Here is a 21,988-nt window from a genome sequence, read left to right on the forward strand (position 1 = left end):
ACAAGAAGGACTGAATGCACATCAAGGGATACTAGGATTCTACAGAACTGATATCTACAATAACTTCTTGAAAAATCCTGACATGGTAGGGAAATATGAATCCTTTGATATTAAGAATTTACACAAAGAAGAATGCTTATGCACAAGCATGATCACCTAGATTCTACTTCCAAGGGGTGAGGATCGACCCATACTGAATGGTGAATGTACCTGCTTTATGCATTGCAAATTGGTACTCAAACGAATTGGTCTATGGTGATAAGTGATTATATGTTAAAGTTCGCAAATCAAAAGGAGTATCATCTACCATATGGAGTGTTCATAAGTAAAATTTTGAGAATGCAGAATGTGGATATCACACATGAAAGAACAATATGTTGTAATAAGCATAATGTTTTAGAAGAGTTGTTCTTAGACTTAGTGGGTTTCCGAAAAACAAAAGGAAGGCTGGATATTCAAGGATGAGTACATTCCTGGTACTGATGAAATGAATGTTGTAAAAATTGATTCATCAAGAAATGAATTTCGGCCTCAAACAAGATTTGAAGAATTTGTGGATGAAAGATTCAAAAGACTTGACGAGAAAATGATGATGCTTCAAAGATCATTCACTGAGCTGCATCGGAAGATGGACTATGCACTGAGATTAAATGCTTTTGGAGTTACTTCTATTGATGATTCTGAAAGTGGAAGGAACACTGCTGAAGAAAAGATTATAGAGTCATCTGAAACAAAATAGGGGTCTTGTGTTTAGAGTCTTGTGTCATGTGTTTTGTTTGTTTGGCTTTAGTTAGTTTGTTTGTTTCATTGTTTTTAGTTTTCTTTGTAGTAGGCTTTATAAGCCACTTTCTCTGGTTTATCTGATTGTGATATCTTTTGAGAATTAATGAAATCAGATATTTTGCTTAAATTCAACCTGTATTGCTTAAAGTCGATTGTGTTGTGTATGCAGTTGAATGCTTTACTGTTTACTATTGCATTCATACATTTACACACAGATTATACCTGTAATAATTCCTGTATTACAATGATTCTAAAATGCTTGATCTGGAAAAGATCTTGAAAGGTTTTGCAGGAACATTGCTTCTGGATGAACAACTGGAGATTAACTCAAATGGAAAGAAATGAAGTCGATTGCAACTGGGGATCAATCGATTACTGTTTAACAGGGGTCATAAATTCCATGATTTGGAATTTGGTTATTCTGTTTATTGATCACATATTATTAATTGTTTCTTTTTCAATATATCTTTGTTCTATAATTGATTGAAATGCTTAAGAGGTTATATTGAGATTGATGATTGATATTGTATCTATGCTTCATTGGTGTGTTTGCACAACTTCTGTCTTGATACAATAATGTCACATGCTTATACATGCTCTGAAATGTTCTGTGAAAGTTGCATCGTGCATTTGGGTTTTGATTATAAAACATGCATAATGGCAGGGGGAGCATTGCATAGGATCTTAGATAATCTCACATGCCTACACTTTAGGGGGAGATTATATGTTTATAATGTGATTATCTGTGATAGAGGGAGCATCATTGTTTGATTAATATGATTTACTGATGCATCTCTGAATAACTGTTTGTCAGCATATCATTATCAAAAGGCATACCTTTTTTTCTAACGCACAAAGGGGGAGAATGCTGGGAGAATACTCTGATATTCATTCTGAGCTCTGATATACATTTTGTTTGCTCTGATAAAAATGAGAATATTACAACGTTTGCTTTGATACATTTTGATTTGCTGCTCATTTGCTCTGATACATTTTGATATAATATTATTTGATTTGTACAACATGGTTTTTTATTAATCATGGTTGTGCATCATCAAAAAAGGGGAAGATTGTTGAGATTGTTGATAGGGGGAGCACTGGTTTAGCTAAACCTACAATCTTAGAGCTTCTGGTTTTTTATTATGACAACACATAATTAACAACACATGTGATGTGTATGTGTTACATGTTCATAGCTTTCATGTTTATGATTATTTGAGAACATGTTTGTGTTGATTCTGTCATTGCTGCAATTCACTGTGTTTTACATGAGATCTTATCTGTGAACGCATGACATATGTTTTAGAAAAGGAAAACCACATGCACTTTTGTTGAACTTATAATATGTGGCAAAACAGTAGTTTTAAGTCAACTTCATTATGAAGTAAGTCGATTAAAACTCGTGGCTTTGCACAAACTTTTTCAAAGTGTGCTGTGAGAATTTTTGAAGAGAAAGTTTTTCAAAACTTTGTTTAGCTGTGTTGTATAGTCAATTACATGCAACCTGCATTCGACTAAGTCTGTTACAGTTTTGAAATTTTGTTAATGCTTGAATTAAATGTTACAAGGACTATATTTTTAAATATGTTGACCAAACATTTATTGTGATTCGACTACATTAATTGTACATTCAATTAACTGTAGTTATTGTTGCTAACTGCTTTAACTGAATTGTGGTATTCGACTACAATAGTAGCTAAGTCGACTAAAATGCGTTTGAATTGTGAAAATCTATAAATAGACGGGAATTTGGTTTCTGCATGGACTTTTGTGATTCTAACGATTTGATTGATTTGTTTCAGATTATTGATCTCTTGCAGAACGTGTAAAAGCTCCAAGAATTCACCAAGAAGACCGTGGTGTTCATCTTTGGTGATTGCTTGACGAGCAAGAATCTGTGTGCTCTTACTGTCTGATCAACCTACACTTGAGGTGTCTATTTCGTGATCAGTTTCTATCAATCCTGTGAAGATTAGAGTTGCCCTGTTGTGATTACAGGAAGAAGAGCGTGTTGCATTCTTGACTTTGAGGGGTTTCCCAAAGGTTTGAAGACGGCAGGAGAGGGGACATCTTGCTGCTGGTCTTTGTGTGTTGTATGCCTATAATTTGAATAGAGGGTTGGAGAGGTGTTTTATAGTTTTGGCGTGGAGGTCTCTATAAAAGCCTTGTTGTAAACATCTTGATCATTATAGTGCATTTGCTTCTTGTGGTGGAAGGACACTGGATATAGGCTTGGTCGAACCAGTATAAAAATCAGAGTTTGATCTTTCTATCCCTACTCTATTACATTCTGTCGACTTTATATTTTACTCATTCGATTATATTTCGTTGCACTACGAAATCTTTTTCCTTGCGTTTCAAGAAAGCTTTTAAAGGCATCTACTTTGCGAAAACGATTTAAAGAAAACATTGTTTTTATATTTCACCAATTCACCCCCCTCTTGGTGTTGAAACTAAGCCATTTTATTCTCAACAAAATTGAATTTAGTTCCCCCTTGACATGGAGAAACTAGATGAACAATGGAATGAGAATGAAAGATAAACTCTAAAAACTGAAGAGGAGAGCTTTCATATCCACTTCTGCCTCTAGAGAGTTGGAGAAAATCTGAACTTGTCTCAATTCTGTCAAAAGATACTCCCTCTTGGACGTCCAAGTCCTTATATACAGTTGAATTGGATCATGGGCCAACATTGACACTGCTCAACGCCCCAACTTAGGGCGCCCAGGCGAAACTGCATGAAAACTTGTGCTCAGCGCCCCTAAAAGGGCACTCAAGCTTTGTGCGATACATGAAACTAGCGCTGATCCCCCCTTTCTGTCGCTCAGCCCTAGCAGTAGCATTCCAAAACTCACTTTTTTTTGCTGTTTTGCTTGCTTTATGGCTGATTCAACTCTATACATTGTTGGAGATTCTTCTAGGCACATTATTAGCTACAAAACAAAGGGAATTTAGTGATAAAATCATAAAGTATAACCTTTACTCACTTATCGCAAAACTAAAGCAAAAATATGCGTTCAAGCATGTTTCTAAGTCAAAAAGGGTGCATTTAATATCAAAATTATATCACAGATAACGGTATTTTCAACCGTTATCACAACCCCATACTTGAAACTTTGCTTGTCCTCAAGCAAAATGTAACTTGGCTTAAACAAAATAATCATACTACAATGGTCTAGAACACTAAAAAGCATTTTCCTCTAGGACAAGTAAATCACTCATATTTGCTCATCATAGAAAGATTAGTCAAGATATAATGATATTTTAGCCAATCACGCTTCAACTGTGGTGCTCATATGATTAAGACATACACAACAGATGCAAACCTCATGAATAATCAACAACCAAGCAAGAATTTTATCATACAGTCATGGAACAATTCCTCACCAAAGACAGTGTTTCACTCAAGCACTCAAAAGTGTTTCACTCAAACTCAAAGGTGTATAATTAGGTGACACTCTTACACTCTACCATCACAATGTCACATGAATCAACTTTTCCTTTCATTTAAATGCCATCAAACACACTCACAAGCAAGTTATCATCACAAGGACTTTCTGAGGCTTGTATTGAGGCCGGGCTAAGAAGAAAATTGGTTTTCTAGACAACAAAATCCTTGAGTTAAGAGAGTGGACAATTAATTTATTCACATTAACAATAAACTTTCTTTCTTCTTTTATGTGAGAAACCAATCTTGAACTTATTCCCAACTTTCCTTTCTTTGAGCTTAACCTTTTCTTCTCTTCTTTTTTCTTCTCTTTTTCTTTTTACTTTTGCTCAATGCTTTTTTAATGAATTTCACAAAGTTCTTTCCGATTTCTCACAACCCCAAACTTGAACCATTCTCCATTACCACATAAACATACTCTACGTAACTCAAGGTAAGGATTTCAAAAAGGCTTTTCAACTTTCAACTTTAGGCTCAAGGTTCAAAGGGTCAAGAGAAACATTGTTCTTTGGTGGGTTCACCTATTGGCATTGGCTCTAAGGGAGAAGAAAACAAGGCCTTGATCATGTGTAGCAAACAAGCAAGTGGTTCAATCATAGAAACTTAGGCAACAATAATCATGCTTTCAAAGCAATAACATTCAATCAATCAAAAACTCTGGAGTCCAAATTCTCACAAGTTAAATCAAGTTCCAAAATTTAGTAACATCCTGCCCAACAAATTAATTACAATTGAAATCATTCATCAGTTTTTAACAAAACTATGCGCAACCACCATCTATGCTTAAAAGCCTCACCAATCATTAACTCAACATGCATCATAGAACAATAGAGCAAACACAGGAATATTACTCATCACAAATAGTTTATCACTTCCTACCAAACTATTGCAGCACAATTCATTAAACCAAGTACATAACAACAAAATAAACACAATTCAAATAAGGATAAAAATCTTGATCCACCAACATCCATCAGTAGATGTTTTCATCTGAATCTTCGAGCATCCATCACTAGATGTGAATCCTTCTCATCAGCATCCATCAGTAGATGTTGATCTTTCTCACCTTCATCGGTATCCCTCAGTAGATGTCGTCAGTAGTGATAACGATTGAATTTATCGTTATTTGATACTTAATTTTGATACTAAAAACACCCTTTTTGACTTAGAAACTAGCTTAGAAACACAATTTTGATGAATACGAGAGTTGAAGGTGAATTTAATGGCTTTGTGCTAGATTCAAGGTTTTCAACAGGAATTGAGATTATTTGAAAGAATAGTTGAAATAATAAGGAGTTGGAACTCAGGAAGGGATGGAAAAGCATCAAGAAAGGAGATCGCAGCAGCGCTGAGTGCTACTTTAGGGGCCCTTAGCGCCAAAGTACATTGTCTCACGCTTGGCTGCCCTTTTCTGGAGCCCTCGGCGCAGGACGCTTCTGGCTCGCGCCCGGGCGCCTTTTATAGGGGCGCTGAGCGCATCTTCCTCGAGTCGCACCATGCTTGCTTGCCCTTTAAGCTGACCTTGAACGCCAATTCTGACCCGCACACCGCTGAGCGCCATAAGTGGGGCGTTAAGCGCCAATCTCGTGGGCTTGGACCCGTTTTCTGTTATTTTTATGTTCTATTTAAGGACTTGGACGTCCTAGGGTTCAAATCTTTTGACGGAATAGGCTTAGAAACACACTCCTTGCTTCTTGAAGGCGGATTTGAATGCGGAAGCTCCTATCTTCAATTTCTAGGGTTTTATCTTTCATTCTTTTTCCATTGTTCATATAGTTTCACCATGTCAATGGTGAACTAAACTTTATTTGTTGTTGGGGATGATGTAACCCTTGTAAACTCTCATGTATTGAATTGATTCTTGATTATATATGCTTCTTTCATTAATTGTTAGAGTAATTCTTCTTTGTGTAATGCTTGCTTCGTTTAACTCATTCTTTAGCATGATGTATGATTTGCATGAGTACCGAAAGGTATCTTACAATTCATGATCCGGAGAATTATTCCCAGAAGCAGTATTGCTCAAGAATGGGGGTATGAGTTCTAGTTGTCTTAAGCTTCTGTTCTTCAAAATTAATTATTAGGAATATTAGGAATCGTATGAACTAATAGTTAAGGATAGGCTTTCTTCGTCAAGGAATCGGGTTTAAGTATTTTAGAGAGTGACATTGACAATAATGAAGAAGTAGATATCGTATATACATGAGAGTAAACTAGGTGAAATCTAACCCCAACAACATAATCATCTCATAATATCAAAACCATTCATCTTTGCTCTTTTGTCCAAGTGATCAAATTACATGCATATTTACTTTTTAGTATTTGCATTCTAAACCTAAAAGAGTTTGTTTTCAAGTCTTATTTAATCAAGAAATCACATAACTGTTTAGGCCGTGAGTCTCTAGGGAAGCGATACTTGGTCTTACCATGTTTATTACTTGATATGATTCGGTACACTTGCCGAAGTCTTAACAAGTTTTTGGCGCCGTTGCCGAGGACTCGTGGTTTAACTATTCTATTTGTGTGATTATTGAATAGCTTTGACTTGACTTTTTTTTAATTTTGTTTTTTTTTATTTTGTTCTAACAGTGTTTTCTAAGGTTTTGTTTTCTTGTGTATGAAGGATACAATTAGAACTAGAAGCAAGAAAATCTCGGAACCTCTTCTTGAAGGATTGGACGAAAGTAGAAGGAGGAGGAGAATTCGAACATCTAGATAATTGTTCCCTTCTCCAAAGACACTTTTACAACCTTGACCACAAAGATCTGACCAGAGCACTGAAGAGATGGCTGGAGAATATAATGGCAGACGTACTCTGGCAGATTATACAACAATGGTTGGCCCTCATAACTTTAATAGCATTGCAAGGCCGAGGGTCAATGCTGCAAACATGGAGGTAAAGCCTGCGTTGATACAATTGGTGAAGAACAACCAATTTAACGGATTGTCTCATGAAAGTCCATATGAGCATCTGACAACTTTCAATGAGATTTGCAACACTGTAAAGATCAATGGAGTGTTGGATGACGCTATAAAGCTTAGTTTGTTTCCTTTCTCATTGGGAGGCAATGCTAAGTTATGGTTGAATTCTTTCCCGGAAGATAGCTTTACTGCATGGGAAGATGTGGTTGCAAAGTTCTTTAATAAATACTTCCCACAGTCGAAAATCAACAAAGGTAAGCAAGAAATTTCTTCTTTCAGGCAGGGCATGGAGGAGACTGTAGGTCAAGCATGGGATAAATATAAGAGCTTGTTGAGAAAGACGCCCACGCATGGCTTTGATGAATGATAACGGTTGAAAATATCGTTATATGTGATGTAATTTTGATACTAAATGCACCCTTTTCTGCTTAGAAACTTGCTTGAAATCATGTTTTTCTGTTAAGTTGTGTGAATAAGATGTCGGTATCAGGACAACCAGTATTGTAGAGTCGCGCAACAGAATAAAATTAAGCGGAAAGTGTGTTCGGTCACAACTTAAGTTAATATGGTTCGTTTTTATAAAATTAGTTTTCTTAGAGAAAATTTATCGAACAGTTGATGTGCGGAAAATTTAAAGAGTGTAGGGAGTAGATAAATTCAACACAAAATTTTTATCCTAATTCGAATCAAAAGATTTTACGTCCAGTTGTTAATCACTATAAAAAGTAATTAACGTTTTCACTAAAATCAGTTTCACAGATTTACAATAGAGTGAATGAAACAGTAAGATAAAACCTTCCTTCGAAGAACGAACCAGAAGGGTGCTTCCTTCGACCAACGAATCGGAAGCAAGCAACCACACTTTCCTTCGACCAACGAACCGAAATAGTGCAGTCAGAATCTTCCTTTGGAAGAACAGCAGCGTTGCCAACTCGCTCCGACCTTTGACCCACAAAGCGTGAGCTTCTCCTATTCACGAGACCAGGCAATGCAATGAACCAACTTTTTAGAACTTCCTTAGTTACATTGTATTCTTAAAAAACTCAGAGATATTTTCTAAAGTGTTTGGCGAAGGTATATAACGCCTACTAGTCTGAAACTGAAAAGACGCATTACAACTGCCAGTGATAATCAATTATTGTAATTGATAGTTGATTATATGCGAGACTTGGAACAGTTTGGATTTTTAACTCTTCAATTGATCGGCTCTAGCTCTTCATCTTCTGTCGCTCGGTTTGATTAGTCACAGCCTCTTGCCTTCGGTCTTGGTTACTTATATTTTTCCAACGTTCGGTGCTAGCAGCTCGGTCTCAGTCATTCCTCGCTATCGCTCGGTCCGAACTACTCGGTCTCAGTCAAGTCTTAAACCGTTCGATCATGCCTTGTTTGATCACTTTTATCACATGTTCAGTCTGTTAGTGACCGTTCGGTATTCAACTGAGTTTGGCCAATGTTCAACTCCGTTCGGTCTTGAACTGCTATACACTGCCAAGCCTTCAACTTGATACGACTGTTCGGTCACGGTCATGCCTTCCACTGCTTGGTCTTGGTCATGAAGTATACCGTTCGGTGCTTAATGTCTTCTCTTGTGCAGAAATGCTTTTAAACTCTCTTACAACAGAAGTCTTCTTATTCTTCACTTTGTAACATTATCTTCAAGATACCAAGATGGTTTTATGACTAATTTCCCTTGTTTTGGCAGGAAATGAGATAATATGGAAATCAGAGATGAAGTGCCATGGAAATGGAGCTCAGAAAGGCCTGGAAAAGCACCAGAAGGGAGGAGTGCTCAAAGCTTGGGCGCCCTTTTTGGAGGCTTGAGCGCAGGAAACCACCACTCATCGCCCAGGCGCCCCTTTTGGGGCGCTTGAGCGCCAGTGACATAGGCCTGGGCTTTGTTTTTTTTCTGTGTTCGCTCTATTTAAAGGACCCAGACATCCTAGGTTTGACATCTCTAGCTGGAGCAGCGCAACAACACATTCTTCCACTCTCTGAAGGCGGATATGGATGCGGGAGATTCCATCCTCTACTTTTAGGGTTTTGCTATCTTATGCTTTTCCATTGTTCATCTAGTTTCAACCTGTCTATGGTGAACTAAACTCTATTTGTTTTTGGGGGATGATGTAACCTTGTGAACTCTCATGTATTTCAATTGATTCTTAATAACATATGTTTTTTCATTAATTGTTAGAGTAATTCATCTATGCTTATTACATGCTTTGTTTATCTCATTCATAGCATGATGTATGAATTGCATGAGTGTTGGGAGGTTCTTTACAATTCAGGTTCTTGTTGAATTATTGTTGACAAATTGGCAAGTGTACCAAATTGCACAAGTAATATAAAATGGTAAGACCAAGTATCGATCCCAGAGGACTCTCGACACTAAACAGTCGTGTGATAAATTAATTAATTAAGACTTCAAATAAATGAGATCATTGGTTTACGATGCAAAAACATAAAATAAAATATGAATGCAAATTGATCAATAGCAGAGTAACACAAAGATGAACGAATGTTGTTTAATATGAGATGAATATGTTGTTGGGGTTAGATTTCACCAGGTTCCCTCTCATGTATATAAGAATTCCTCTTTATGCATTAAGGTTAACGTCACTCACTAAAGTACTTAGAACCCAATCCCTTGGCGCAATAAGCCTGCCTTAATTCCTAGTTTGTGCAATTCCTAGCGTTCTGTTAACACTCGGCAAGCGTACCGAATCGTATCAGTAATAATAAAATGATAAGACCAAGTATCGTTTCCCAAAGGACTCACGGCCTAAACAGTTATGTGATTTGTTGATTAAATTGGACTTGTAAACGAAATCTTATAGGTTTAAATGCAAATACTGAAAAAATAAATATGAATCCATGTGTTGAATAATTGGATCGAAAGAAGCAAAAGTGATTAATGTAAAATATGGAATGATGATGTTGTTGGGGATTTCGATTCATCCTATCCACTCTCATGTATTCAAGAATTCATCTTTCTTCGTTAATGTTAATGTCACTTTCTAATTTACCTTAACCCTGATGTCTCGGTGAAGAAAGCCTACTCTTAATCACTAGTTTACAATGTCTTGTCTCCCTAGCAATTATTCATGCATTACATATGCACATAAGCTTAAAGGCAACCAATCCTCCTATCCCTATGTCTAGGCAATATTGCTGTTAGGAGAATTTCTTCAGTTCTAGATTTACTTATATATGTCCATACAAATAACATCAATGATCATGCAATTGAATGAGTTAAACAAAGCATGCATAGAGTATAGAAGAAAAACCCTAAAAATTAATGAAAGAAACCATATAGATTAAAGAACCAATTAAATACATGAGAGTTTCAACGGATTACATCGGTTGCCCAACAACAATGAAGGTTTAGTTCACCATAGACATGATGAAACTAGATGAAAAACAATGAAAGAATGAAAGATAGAACCCTAGAAGTTGAAGAATAGAGCTTGAGCATCCAAAATCCTCCTCCAAGGGGTGAAGAAAGTGTTATTTCACCTCTTTCTGTCCAAAGATAGACCCTCTAGGTCGACTAAATCCTTATATAGCCTATAAAAGTAACAGAAAAAATGGCCCAGGCCCACACAAATGGCGCTCAACGCTAAATATCGCTCAGCGGTAGGTGCGACACTCAGAATAACGCTCAATGTTGGCGCCCAGGCAAAAAATAGTGAAAAACAGAAGAAAATTGGCGCTCAGCGCCACCTGCGGTACTAAACAGACTTTTGGTTGACTTTTCAGCATTCTGTTTGACTGATTGACTTTTCTGGTTGACTGGTTGACTTTTCTGGTTGATTGATTGACTTTTCTGCATTCCAACTATTTCATACTTCAACTCTTCTTTCAAATCATTCCAATAGCCTTCAAAATTAAGGGAATTTAGTAATAAAATCATAAAGTATATCCTCAACTCATTCACAAAACTAAAGCAAAATCATGAGTCAAAACAAGTTTCTAAGTCAAAAAGGGTGCATTAAGTATAAAAGTTAAGTATAAAAATAATTGTATTTCAACCGTTATCACAACCCCAAACTTAAAACTTTGCTTGTCCTCAAGCAAAACAAAATGTAACTCAGTTTTCAAACAATCAATTCAATGGATTAACATTTTTCAAAACTCTTTATGCCAAGACAAGTAATCACTCTCAGCTCATCATAAAAATATCAATCAAGATGTACAGATGCATTACTTCAATTAAGCTTAGTATGGTGTTCACATAATCACAGTGTTTTCAACAGATGCTATTATCATGAATGACCAATCAACCAAGCACAAATGCAATCATGTATAACTAGAACTACTCATTACCAAGGAAAGTGTTTCACTCAAGCACACAGGTGTATATTGAGGTAACTCATTCTCTCTACTATCACAATATCACACAAATTAACTTTGCCTTTCATTTAACCACAATCAATCATACTCACAAGCAAGTTATCATCACAAGGACTTTCCACGGCTTGTAACGTGGCTGGGCTTAGAAGAACATTGGTTTTCCTGGATCACAAAATCCTTGAGTTAAAAGAGTCATTCGTAAATTTCTCATTCAAGCATAAACTCTCTTTAAAAAAACCAATCTCACTCATTCCCAACTTTCCCCTTTTTGCATTGAGCTTCTCTTTCTTTTCATTCTATTTTCTTTCTTTTTCTTTTTCATACTTGCTCAACACTTAGCTCAATGCTTATTTTCTTTCTTTTTTTTTCTTCAAATTCCCCAACAACCCCAAACTTGAACCTTTATCAATACCACCCAAATGTTCTCAACTTAACTCAAGGTAAAGATTTTCAAAAAGGTTTTTTCTCATGTATAAGGCTCAAGGTTCAAAGGGTATAACACATTGTTCTCTTTTTATTGGGCTAAAATCATGCATTGGCTAAGAAAGGATAATCAACAAATGGCCTTAATCATATGACACAAGCAAGAAAGAGATTTAATCATAGAAACTTGGGCAAAGTCATTCATGCTTTTCAAAATAATAGCAAATCATTCAACAAAATCTCTAGAGTTCAAAACCTCACATATGCTAATTTCAAGTTCCAATACATAGATACACATCCTGCCCAGTATCACAATCACAATCATGTCATCATGCATCTTGTTCACACATATTGTGAACAACCACTTGTATATAGCATCTCATATATCATCTCAACATCAATCAATATAAAAGCATCATCAAGCACACTCATCAAATAATCAACAACCCATTGCATCAGATATAAGTTTTAAAGCAAGTACATCAACACCTATTCTAAAAATAGAAGCAAACAAAGCATAAATTAAAAAGATAGGCTTAGAAAACTGGGTTGCCTCCCAGGTAGCGCTTGTTTAACTTCGCGAGCCTGACCCAATAATCCTCCAGCATCCTTCAGTAGATGCACATCTTTCTCATTAATACCCATCAGTAGATGTTAATCTTTCTCATCTTCCTCAACATTCATCAGTAAATGTTGTCAATGACACCCATCAGTAGATGCCTAATCACATAGCATCCTTCAATAGATGCTTAATCACATAGCATCCTTCAATAGATGTTATTATTCCTCATCCTTATCATGGCAACATCCATCAATAGCTGTTGTAGCAGCATCCATCAGTAGATGCTTTCATTCGTCATCCTCATCATAACAACATCCATCAGTAAATGTTGTTATCTGAGTCCTCCTAGCATCCATCAGTAGATGCTATCATCACTGCCATCAAAAGCAGCATATAACTAAAAAAAAAACTCAAACACACAAAGAAAAATCAAATCCAAACCACACAAAGAATCAATTAAAAAGAAAAAATAATCAGAAACTGAGTTGCCTCCCAGCAAGCGCTCTTTTAACGTCATTAGCTTGACCCAATAAAGCTCATGTTCCATCTTCAATGTTGGTGTTCTCCTTTTTGGATATTCTTCCTTTTTTTCTTCTTTTTGCTGAATTTCTTCAGGAATTTGATAAAACCAGGAACCTGTTTTAATGTTTCAATCATAGGAACTTTAATCTCCAATTTCTTGAAGATTTCCAATAAGTGCTCAAACTCCTTCTCCTTCCTATGATACTTCTTTTGATGAGGAAGGGGTTTTTCATATGATTCTTTCTTTTTTCCTCTCGTCCTCTTTTACTTTTCTCTCACTTTATTTATCTTCACACAAATTATTCTCATCCTGATTTTCCATAAAGGATAGTTTTCTCATGCAAACAAATGGGATCTGTTTATGGAAGAACCTTCAACAAAGTTTTGAGAAACAAAGGTCATTAGGATCAAAGTAATCGATTACACTGAAAGTCAAATGGATTAGAATTTGAGTAAAATTCAAATTCCCAACTCTCGTGCTAGTTGTAGAAATAGATTGGCCTAGTTTCTCAACCAAGAGGGGGATGAATTGGTTTTGTTTAATAAAAATTGTTCTTTTAAAAACCTTTTGGAAATCTTTGACCCTTTCTGGGAATGCAAGCAAATAAAGAAGGCAAGGAAATAAAAGAAATAAAGGATAGAAAAAACAACACCAAAGTTTATACTGGTTCGACCTCAATGCCTACATCTAGTCTCTTTCAATCAACTTGAGATTGAAAGTAATCCACTATATAGATCGAGTTTTACATAAAGCAATATAGAGACACCCTCTCAATGTATCCTTCTTTCTAACTCCAAATATACTATAGTAAAACAAAAAAAGAACAATCCTCTTTTTGCAACCCCTTTGAGATACCACACTCAAAGTAACTAGAACTCCAAAGTTCTCTTCATGGCCAACAACAACAAGGAAACCATAATTTCACAAGATTGCAAATGATTCTGATCTTCTAACAGTACACCTATCAGTGAAGATTGATCAGACTTTGAAAATTCAGCAACTCTTCAAGAATCCTTGCTTTGATTTCTTTTCAAATGAAATGCTTCTTGATTCTTGGAGAATAGACGCTCCTGCAATTTAAGAACTCAACAAACTTTATCATATATGAAAGATTTTATTCAAAAGTTATTTAATGCGGAGAGCTATGTGTCAATTTATAGAAATAGCAACTCTAACGCAAATTAATCGATTACATTATTAATGTAATCGGTTAATCAATTAACACTGCTGTAACAAAATTACATTTGACGCATTTAACAAATTAAGCATAGCATGTAATCGATTAAGCAATTAATGCAAGTCATGGAATTTAAAAATATGACTGTTAAGGTAGTTATGACTTATCAAGAAAATAATTTTCAACTAAAGAACATTTTAACCGATTAAGAAAAGAGTGTAATCAGTAAAGTACAACACTTAAACAAATTTGAAAACTTTTTCAATCCAAAACTCATCAATGCACTCAGCAATCAAGTATATGGAAATGTATGAGTTTTAATCGACTATCCACATAATGTAATCGGTTAAAACTAGTAATTTGCCACAATTAATCATGTACTGATATCAAATGAATTGAAACAGATCTGATAAACTTTGTAAACAATTTATTCATCGAAATATACAGTGTGCAAAGAGTTTTAACAAAGAATATGTATATCACAGATATAATCACATATCACAGATATAAACATGATGAATATGTATAGCATACAGTTCAAGCACAATCAATTATATAAACAACAGCTTTGCTTAATGTGTGCAAGAAACTATTAAAACATTTCAGTTGTTGTCATCATCAAAAATAAATGTAGGATATATGTGCGTTTAGCGTTCAGATAGCTCCCCATATCAACACTGTCCAAAGATTTAAGAATTCTTATATTTAATTCATCATTATCAAAGGACTTACCTAACCCAATGAGATCATTCACTATATGCATGAAGCTCTTTTGAACATCTACAATAGTTTATCTTTGCTTCATGCGGAACATCTCATACTCTTGGATTAGAGTATTTCTTCTGCCTCTCCTAACATCATCGGTTCCTTCAAGGGTGACTCTCCGCATCTCCCACATCTCTTGAGCAGTCTTATAGGTTGAGATCCTTAAAATTCATCAATAGTTAAAGCAGATGATATTATGTTACGAGCCCTTACATCCTATTGGGATCTTCTTCTATCATCAACATTCCATTGTTCTCACGGTTTGGATTCCTGCAAATTGTTAATAAACATAATAGGAATCAAAGGACCATTTGTGACAGTTTCCCAAATCTCACTATCAATAGATTCCATGAAAATTTGCATTTTCACTTTCCAAAAAGAATAGTTTTCTCTAGTAAGCAATGGAGGTCTATTGATACAGGCACCCTCAGCAAAGGTTTGATGTTGCCTCGTCATTTTGAATTACTATCACATCAAGCTCTGATACCAATTGTAAGAGCGGTGCAGCGGAATGGTTAACACGTTCAACAAACCAAGAGAGGGGTGAATTGGTTTCTTATCGCAAATCGTTCTTTTAATAATTTTCTCGTAAATATGAAAATTCCTTAAAACAATTTAAACAAATTTAAAGAGTAAGGAAGAGAGAAAATTGCACAACTAATTTTTATACTGGTTCGGATCACAAAGATGCTACATCCAGTTGTTAATCTCAACCGATAATTAATGTTTCACTAGCACAAACCAACAAATTGTTACAATCATAAAGAAAATAAACAAGTTGAAGGTTAGAACACCTCTCTTGTTACCCTGAGAGATGAAACTCACTTTCCCTATAACCCACAAGGGATGAACACCTCCTCCAAATGCTTCACGAAGGATGACCACCTCCTTTTAATCTTCACAAAGGATGATAGGCTTTCAACTTAGCAATAGAAACAACACTCAATCACACTCCAATGAAAGTTCTCGAGCAATTGCCAACACGTCAAGTTCTAAAAATCACAGCACAAGGGTTACACAAACCCTAGAATACTTACACTGTAGATAAGAATTTCGAAATACACTTATTTCATATGTTGTATTTTAGGATGAAAGTCTCAATCTAATTTATAGAGATCACACTCAAGGATACCTCCAAAAATCCGTTGTCAGCTAATTAACGTGTGACAATCAATTATCCACTTATGCTAATTGGTTATACATTTAATGAATGCACAACGGTTAAAAACTTACTTAAAAATTCTCATAATTGCTTGTGATAATCAATTACTGATAATCGATTATTATAAGTTGATAATCGATTAACTTAAGTATAAAATGAGATTTTCTGATTCAAAACGAACTTTAACGCAACTTAAAGCAAACAATACATAGAATCAAAGCTAAACCACATCCTATATATAAATATACTAAATTACAAAACATTTTAACACAAAACAAGTCGTCACGAAAATCTTCTTGCAACAAAAGCACTTGAGACTTGATTTTGAGACATCATCAAAACTTCTCTTCAACTTTATACTAACATAAAGGTTAAGTCAAAACTTTTTTTAAAATTGTTCTTTATATTCCAATTTTATAAAGCATATATGTCAGTTAAAAGTGTATCATATTGAAAGGATTTAAACATATATTGCCATTTCTTTATTTCCTAAAAAAATAAAGCCTCAAGGTCAACTTTAACGTCTCTTTATTTTTAAGAGATAAGATGTAGTTATAACACTCAATAATATCAAGAAGAGTCATGCAAAATGTCAGATTGGAGAGCTTGTTTGTGGAGAATTATGAAATCTTTTAGCTTTTTGGAGGATGCAAAAAAGAGTAATATTTAGGAAGAAGGAATGAATGCAAATGCATAGAATTACAATTACTTGTACACTTTTTTTCCATCAAATTGAATACTTAGATAGTCCCTTTGAAACGCTTGGTTGGCTACAGCTTGTAGCATTTACTTTTGTGTCAACAACAACTTAATCCTCACACTCTTGATGGGTTTGGTGGAGCATTACGCAATGAAGATCAATTATGTTTTTGAATAAATAGTCTCTTTGCAATTCCCTCTTATTAATTAATGATTACACCGTTGAAATTTTATTAAATTTTAAAAACTAAACATAATTAAAAGTTTGAAAATTTGAGACATCAGAGTGTTCATAGTCTAAATATAGCAAACACGAATAAATATATCTACTTCTTTGACCAATAATTTACTTGAACGTCAATTGTTGACCATCAGTTAAAAAAATTATGCTTGCGATTGAGATGGATATTCTGTGAGGATTGGATAGAGAGTTTGAAAACCTGTGATCCAAATCCAATGATTTTCAAATGCTAATGATTTAGAGTTTATTTATCAACATGCCACTAACCCCTTTGCATTGAACTATTTAATGAGCCTATGCTTTGGAGACAATGGAAAAAGAATGTGTTTGTAGGGTTTGTTTCATATAATGGTGTTTGAAGTAGGATTATTGTTGTTTTATACATTTGAAGGTGAGACCTCTGCAGGCACCTGGAAATCCAAGAGATAAGACTTGAAGATGCTGAAGAACTCATTGGCCTTCTCCGCACAGAAAGCATGCCCCGCCTTCTTAATGACAACTAGTTGAGCATTGTCCCCTAAATGCCTGCAATCCAAATCCAATGAGTTCTAAATTCAAAACTGATGCTAACAACTACAATGAGAGTGTTATAAACCTTTTCAATCTGTGTCCCAGTTCTAAAGGAAATACTTGATCATGTTCTCCCCAGATTATTAATGTAGGCTGCATGCAAAATTAAATGAAGCCTTTTAATGTAACTACTAGCACAAAGAGACAGACTGCTGCCAACACACTCTTCTTGATCTAAATCTATTCAAAACACAAAATCATGAGTGAAGTACATTAAGAGGAGAATTAGCGACAACATACTGTTTTAGTATACCTCTACTATTATTTATAACTTTTTAATTAAAGATATAAAATTAAGAGAGTAATCAGATTGTAATTTGCAATAAATTATAGCTAACAATAACAGAGAGTAAGTTCAAATAATGTGTTGTTAACATTTATCAGTTTATAATAGGAAGAAAAGTTATCCAGTTAAGAGGAAAGTTAAATGAACCTGAGATATCTTGGGGATGTCAGAAAGTTTTCGGTCCTTTACAAGGGCTTTGATGAGTTCTCTCTTTTCTTGTTCATAGTCCCTGCACATTGTCTACCCAAAATCACCAATTTAAGCCCACTCTGGCTCCTTTACATTCACAAATATACACCGTAACATTCTAGTTAGTTAAAATGGCAGTTGAAACATCATCTATTTTAAACCATTACATACACAACAACAACAACAGACTATTCTTTCTCTTTTAAGTAAGCTTGAAGTCACGTTGCTAGACTAATCCACTTATAACAGCCAAAACTAAACCGGTAACTTATATAAACAACCTTTAGAACAGAAACAAACTAATAAAAATAGTATTACATCCTTCACTATGATAAATTAATCCAATTGCCAAGTAATCACTCTTAACTCATGACCAAAAAGGGTGGCCAAGTATAAATTAAGCACACAAGAATTTATAAAAATAAATCAAATGTATGATAAAACTTTTATACTGCGTTGCATATCGCTCGAACTAGTCTATCAACCTGCCCTACTATCTACTGTCAAATTAGAAAGGGTTAAATATCTCTCTTTCAAGCTTGAACACGCCTCACAAATTATGTGTCCTGGTGTGCAACACCTATGTCGGACACCAATATGCTTACAATACTAATACGATACATATCGTTGAAATGTCAAATTGAAAGATTTTTTTTTTTTTTGTCTTTAACACAATCTTAGAAAAGAAAAATACCATGATTTTCTAAAAATCCAAAAACCTATAAATTTATTATATAAGTTTCTATTATAATTGTAGAAACAAATAACAAATCTTATATCCTCACTACTTTCGACTTTTTGGATATTAAATAGATGGATTAGATTCGTTTTTCATTTGGTGATAATATGTCTAGCTCTTTTTAAATTTTGATACATTTTTTTCTTTAAATTTTAAAAATGAATCAATAATGTTTTTATAGTTTTTTATACTAACATTTGAACTTAAACATATCAGAGAGTATAAATAACTTAAATGTTAATTTAAAATATCATTTGATATGTTAAAAATATTTAACACAATTAAATTAAAATAGCTATATTTACTCATTTTAAAAATTTGAAAACTAAATTATATCCAAGTTTAGGATAGAAATGAATTCCAGCCTAAAAATGTGAAAACTTAAAAACTAAAAATATATTTAACGATAGAAATAATGATGATGACGGAAGAATCAGCCTACTACTGCTACAAAACTAAACCAGCCCAGATTGAGATATGCATATCAAGAACAAAAACCAAGTAAATAACAGTCACCTACATAATCGAAACTACAATAAATTAGCTAAATTGATTAAGTACCGTACAAGTCAAAACTTGGAAGTGACTAAGAGAGGAAGGTTAGATTTCCAAAGACACTGCCAAAAGCTCTAATCACATAGTTGTATTATTCATACACTAATGTCTTTCAACATTTTTTACCATATTGTTTCTGTTTTCTCTTCGTCTCATCTCTCATCAAGTAACCAATCATATGTACAGAAATCTATAATATTTATCATTTTTTTTATTTATTTCTTTTAATCAAAAAATATTACACATAGTTTTCTCTCACTTTTCTCTGCTTGTCTTTTATTAAATTAAAATATCAATGGACACCCAAATGCTATTCAAACACTTTAGAGAAAGAAAGCCGAAAATAGAAGTGTAAATATGAAGGTGAAATGAAAGAACTGAAAAAAAAAAGAGTATAAATATTGATAAAAGTGTTTAAATATAAAGTTATACATATTTATTACTATTCTATCACACACTCTTTTGGTTATGCTTCTTATCTCTCACTTCTTTACATAAAATTTCAAAATTAAAGTACGACAATATTTTCATCTACTTTCGTAAGATTGGCCCTTTTAACAAACAAAAAGCCTGTGAGGCTGTATAAGACAAAAAGTATAATAGAACTAAAGTTTCTTTTCCCTGTTTTCCAATCAAAATTTAAATTATCAAAAAACGTTCAACTGTAAGACGTAAACTATCAATCAAGAGAGATATCTATATAATTAGGGAAAGAACAACACCGAAAGTACCAAACTATTCCATTTTCTTTTAAAATACAGTAAATGTAAAATAAAAGATATGTTATATACACAACATAAAATATAGTTTTGAAGGGATTATTCTCAAGGTCTAAAACCTTACAGACCAAACAAATAAGTTGCTGTCTTTTTCAAGTATAATATCAATATGAAGCATCTATCAACTTTATTCATAACTAACTTTATTCATTCCCAAGCACTTGTTGGTTATCTATTTTAAAACTATATATTTCCTTCATCTCGATAGTTATTTTTAATTAGTTTTAGTATTTATGCCATAAAAATCAGAGGTTTTATTATTTTATATATATTTCATTATTATAAGAAAATTTATTTTATTTCTCAATTTCTGTAAATACAATTCTAAGATACAGATAACAAAAAAGTAATAGTTGCACTTAATTTATAAGTTTTCCCCCTACTTTTACAAATTAAATTTCATTCTTGTTTTCATTTTTTTCTTCACTGTCAAAAACATTGAACGGTAGGATTAAAGAGACGAAAACATGTAACTTCTAGACACAGTCGAAAACATGAAAATGATTGGATCTTACATTGAAACATGGAGAGTTGAGAAGAATTTTCTTACCTCAATGAAATCATGGAGGAAGCAAGAAGGAAACCAGCTGAAGAGAGTTGGTTTGAAAAAAGAATACCGAACAAGCTCCTTCAGTTTATTCGGCGTTTGCGGCACCAAAATACTCGCAGCCTCATCCAAATCCGTCACAGGGAAAAGCCCTTCCTTAACGTCCCTCTCCTCCATACACACCCCTGACCCACACACCACCACCTTCTCCACCACCACCGTCTCTCTCTCCATCGCCGCCATGCAGTACGCCACGAATCCGCCGTAGCTCAGCCCCGCTACACTGACCCGCCGCACCCCTTGCGCCTCCATCACCCGCATCACACATTCCGCCTGGAACCGCTCGCTCCGCTCGGGCCGGGTCGTGTAGGACCCGCCGAAGAAGACGAGGTCCGGCACGTACACATTGAAGAGCGACGCCAGGCCGCGGACGAAGTCCCCCCACTGCCACAGCGCATTGGCTCCGAGCCCGTGGATGAGGAGGAGGTTGGGTTTGGCCTCGGTTGGGGCCTTGGGGGCCCAGTAGTGCATTACGGTTCCGTCTTTTAAGTCTGTTATGGTGGAGCGGAGGCCCGACCCGGTGAACGCTGACCGGTAGCAGCGGTTTCGGGTCTCCGTGAAGCTGAACAAACAGTGAGTCATGATTGAAGAAAAGGAGAATGGAGACAGGCATGAATGGATGGTGGTGACTGTGGTGTTATTAAAGTGTCTGGCTGGTAAAACTACATTTTGCAAATCCGTGTGGCACGTGCCGAAAATGATTGGGGGGAAATAAAATTATCCAGAAAGTAGGTAGGCGGGGAAATAGATCTGTTAACGAGACTCAACCTGCATCACCTATTTCCATCATGTGTAATGTTATGTGGTTGAATACAAAGTTCTTAAATAATTAATATCCGCCTATTTATTCAATCTAATTATTGAACAAATATATTAAGTTTTCTTTTCATTTACTTTTTATTCAATACTATATTTTATAAAATATTGGTACAGATTTGTGTTAAAATTTTATCTCCAAATTATCTTCTGATTGAGTGTAGTCGTGCTGTGGACTTTCTTGCTTTTTCATATTCAACATTGAATATAATATAATAATAATAATATAACAGTGTGAGTGAAGTGTTACTCTTACTTTTTCATATGAGCCGGAGTGATTAATCTTATTATTACTCGTTTTGGATTACTTTATAAGAAAAAATCATGTTTATTGAATTCAAATATTAGTAAATTTATTCTCTAAAAAAGTCATTTAATATTTTTCTAAAACAA

At 34.7% G+C, this 21,988-nt stretch overlaps 1 protein-coding gene across 2 annotated transcripts; it reads right to left on the reverse strand.

The window, feature by feature from the left end:
* Positions 1–17,188: 17,188 nt before the first annotated feature.
* Positions 17,189–21,542, reverse strand: LOC124822476 (uncharacterized). Of its 2 annotated transcripts, XM_047294478.2 has the most exons (4): positions 20,723–21,538; positions 18,058–18,150; positions 17,650–17,717; positions 17,189–17,579 (listed from the first exon to the last, which is right to left on the reverse strand). In XM_047294478.2, exons 1-4 carry the CDS (start codon positions 21,359–21,361, stop codon positions 17,432–17,434), a joined length of 948 nt encoding a protein of 315 aa, XP_047150434.1. In that variant the 5' UTR covers positions 21,362–21,538; the 3' UTR covers positions 17,189–17,431. The 2 variants fall into 2 exon arrangements, with proteins under 2 accessions (XP_047150434.1, XP_047150435.1); XM_047294479.2 differs by lacking the exon at positions 17,650–17,717 and having other exon boundaries at positions 20,723–21,542.
* Between the last annotated feature and the right edge of the window lie 446 nt (positions 21,543–21,988).

Source organism: Vigna umbellata, chromosome 1, assembly GCF_029865625.1.
Source record: "Vigna umbellata cultivar VRB3 chromosome 1, Vumbellata_1.0, whole genome shotgun sequence".
In the NCBI taxonomy this organism is placed as follows: domain Eukaryota; kingdom Viridiplantae; phylum Streptophyta; class Magnoliopsida; order Fabales; family Fabaceae; genus Vigna; species Vigna umbellata.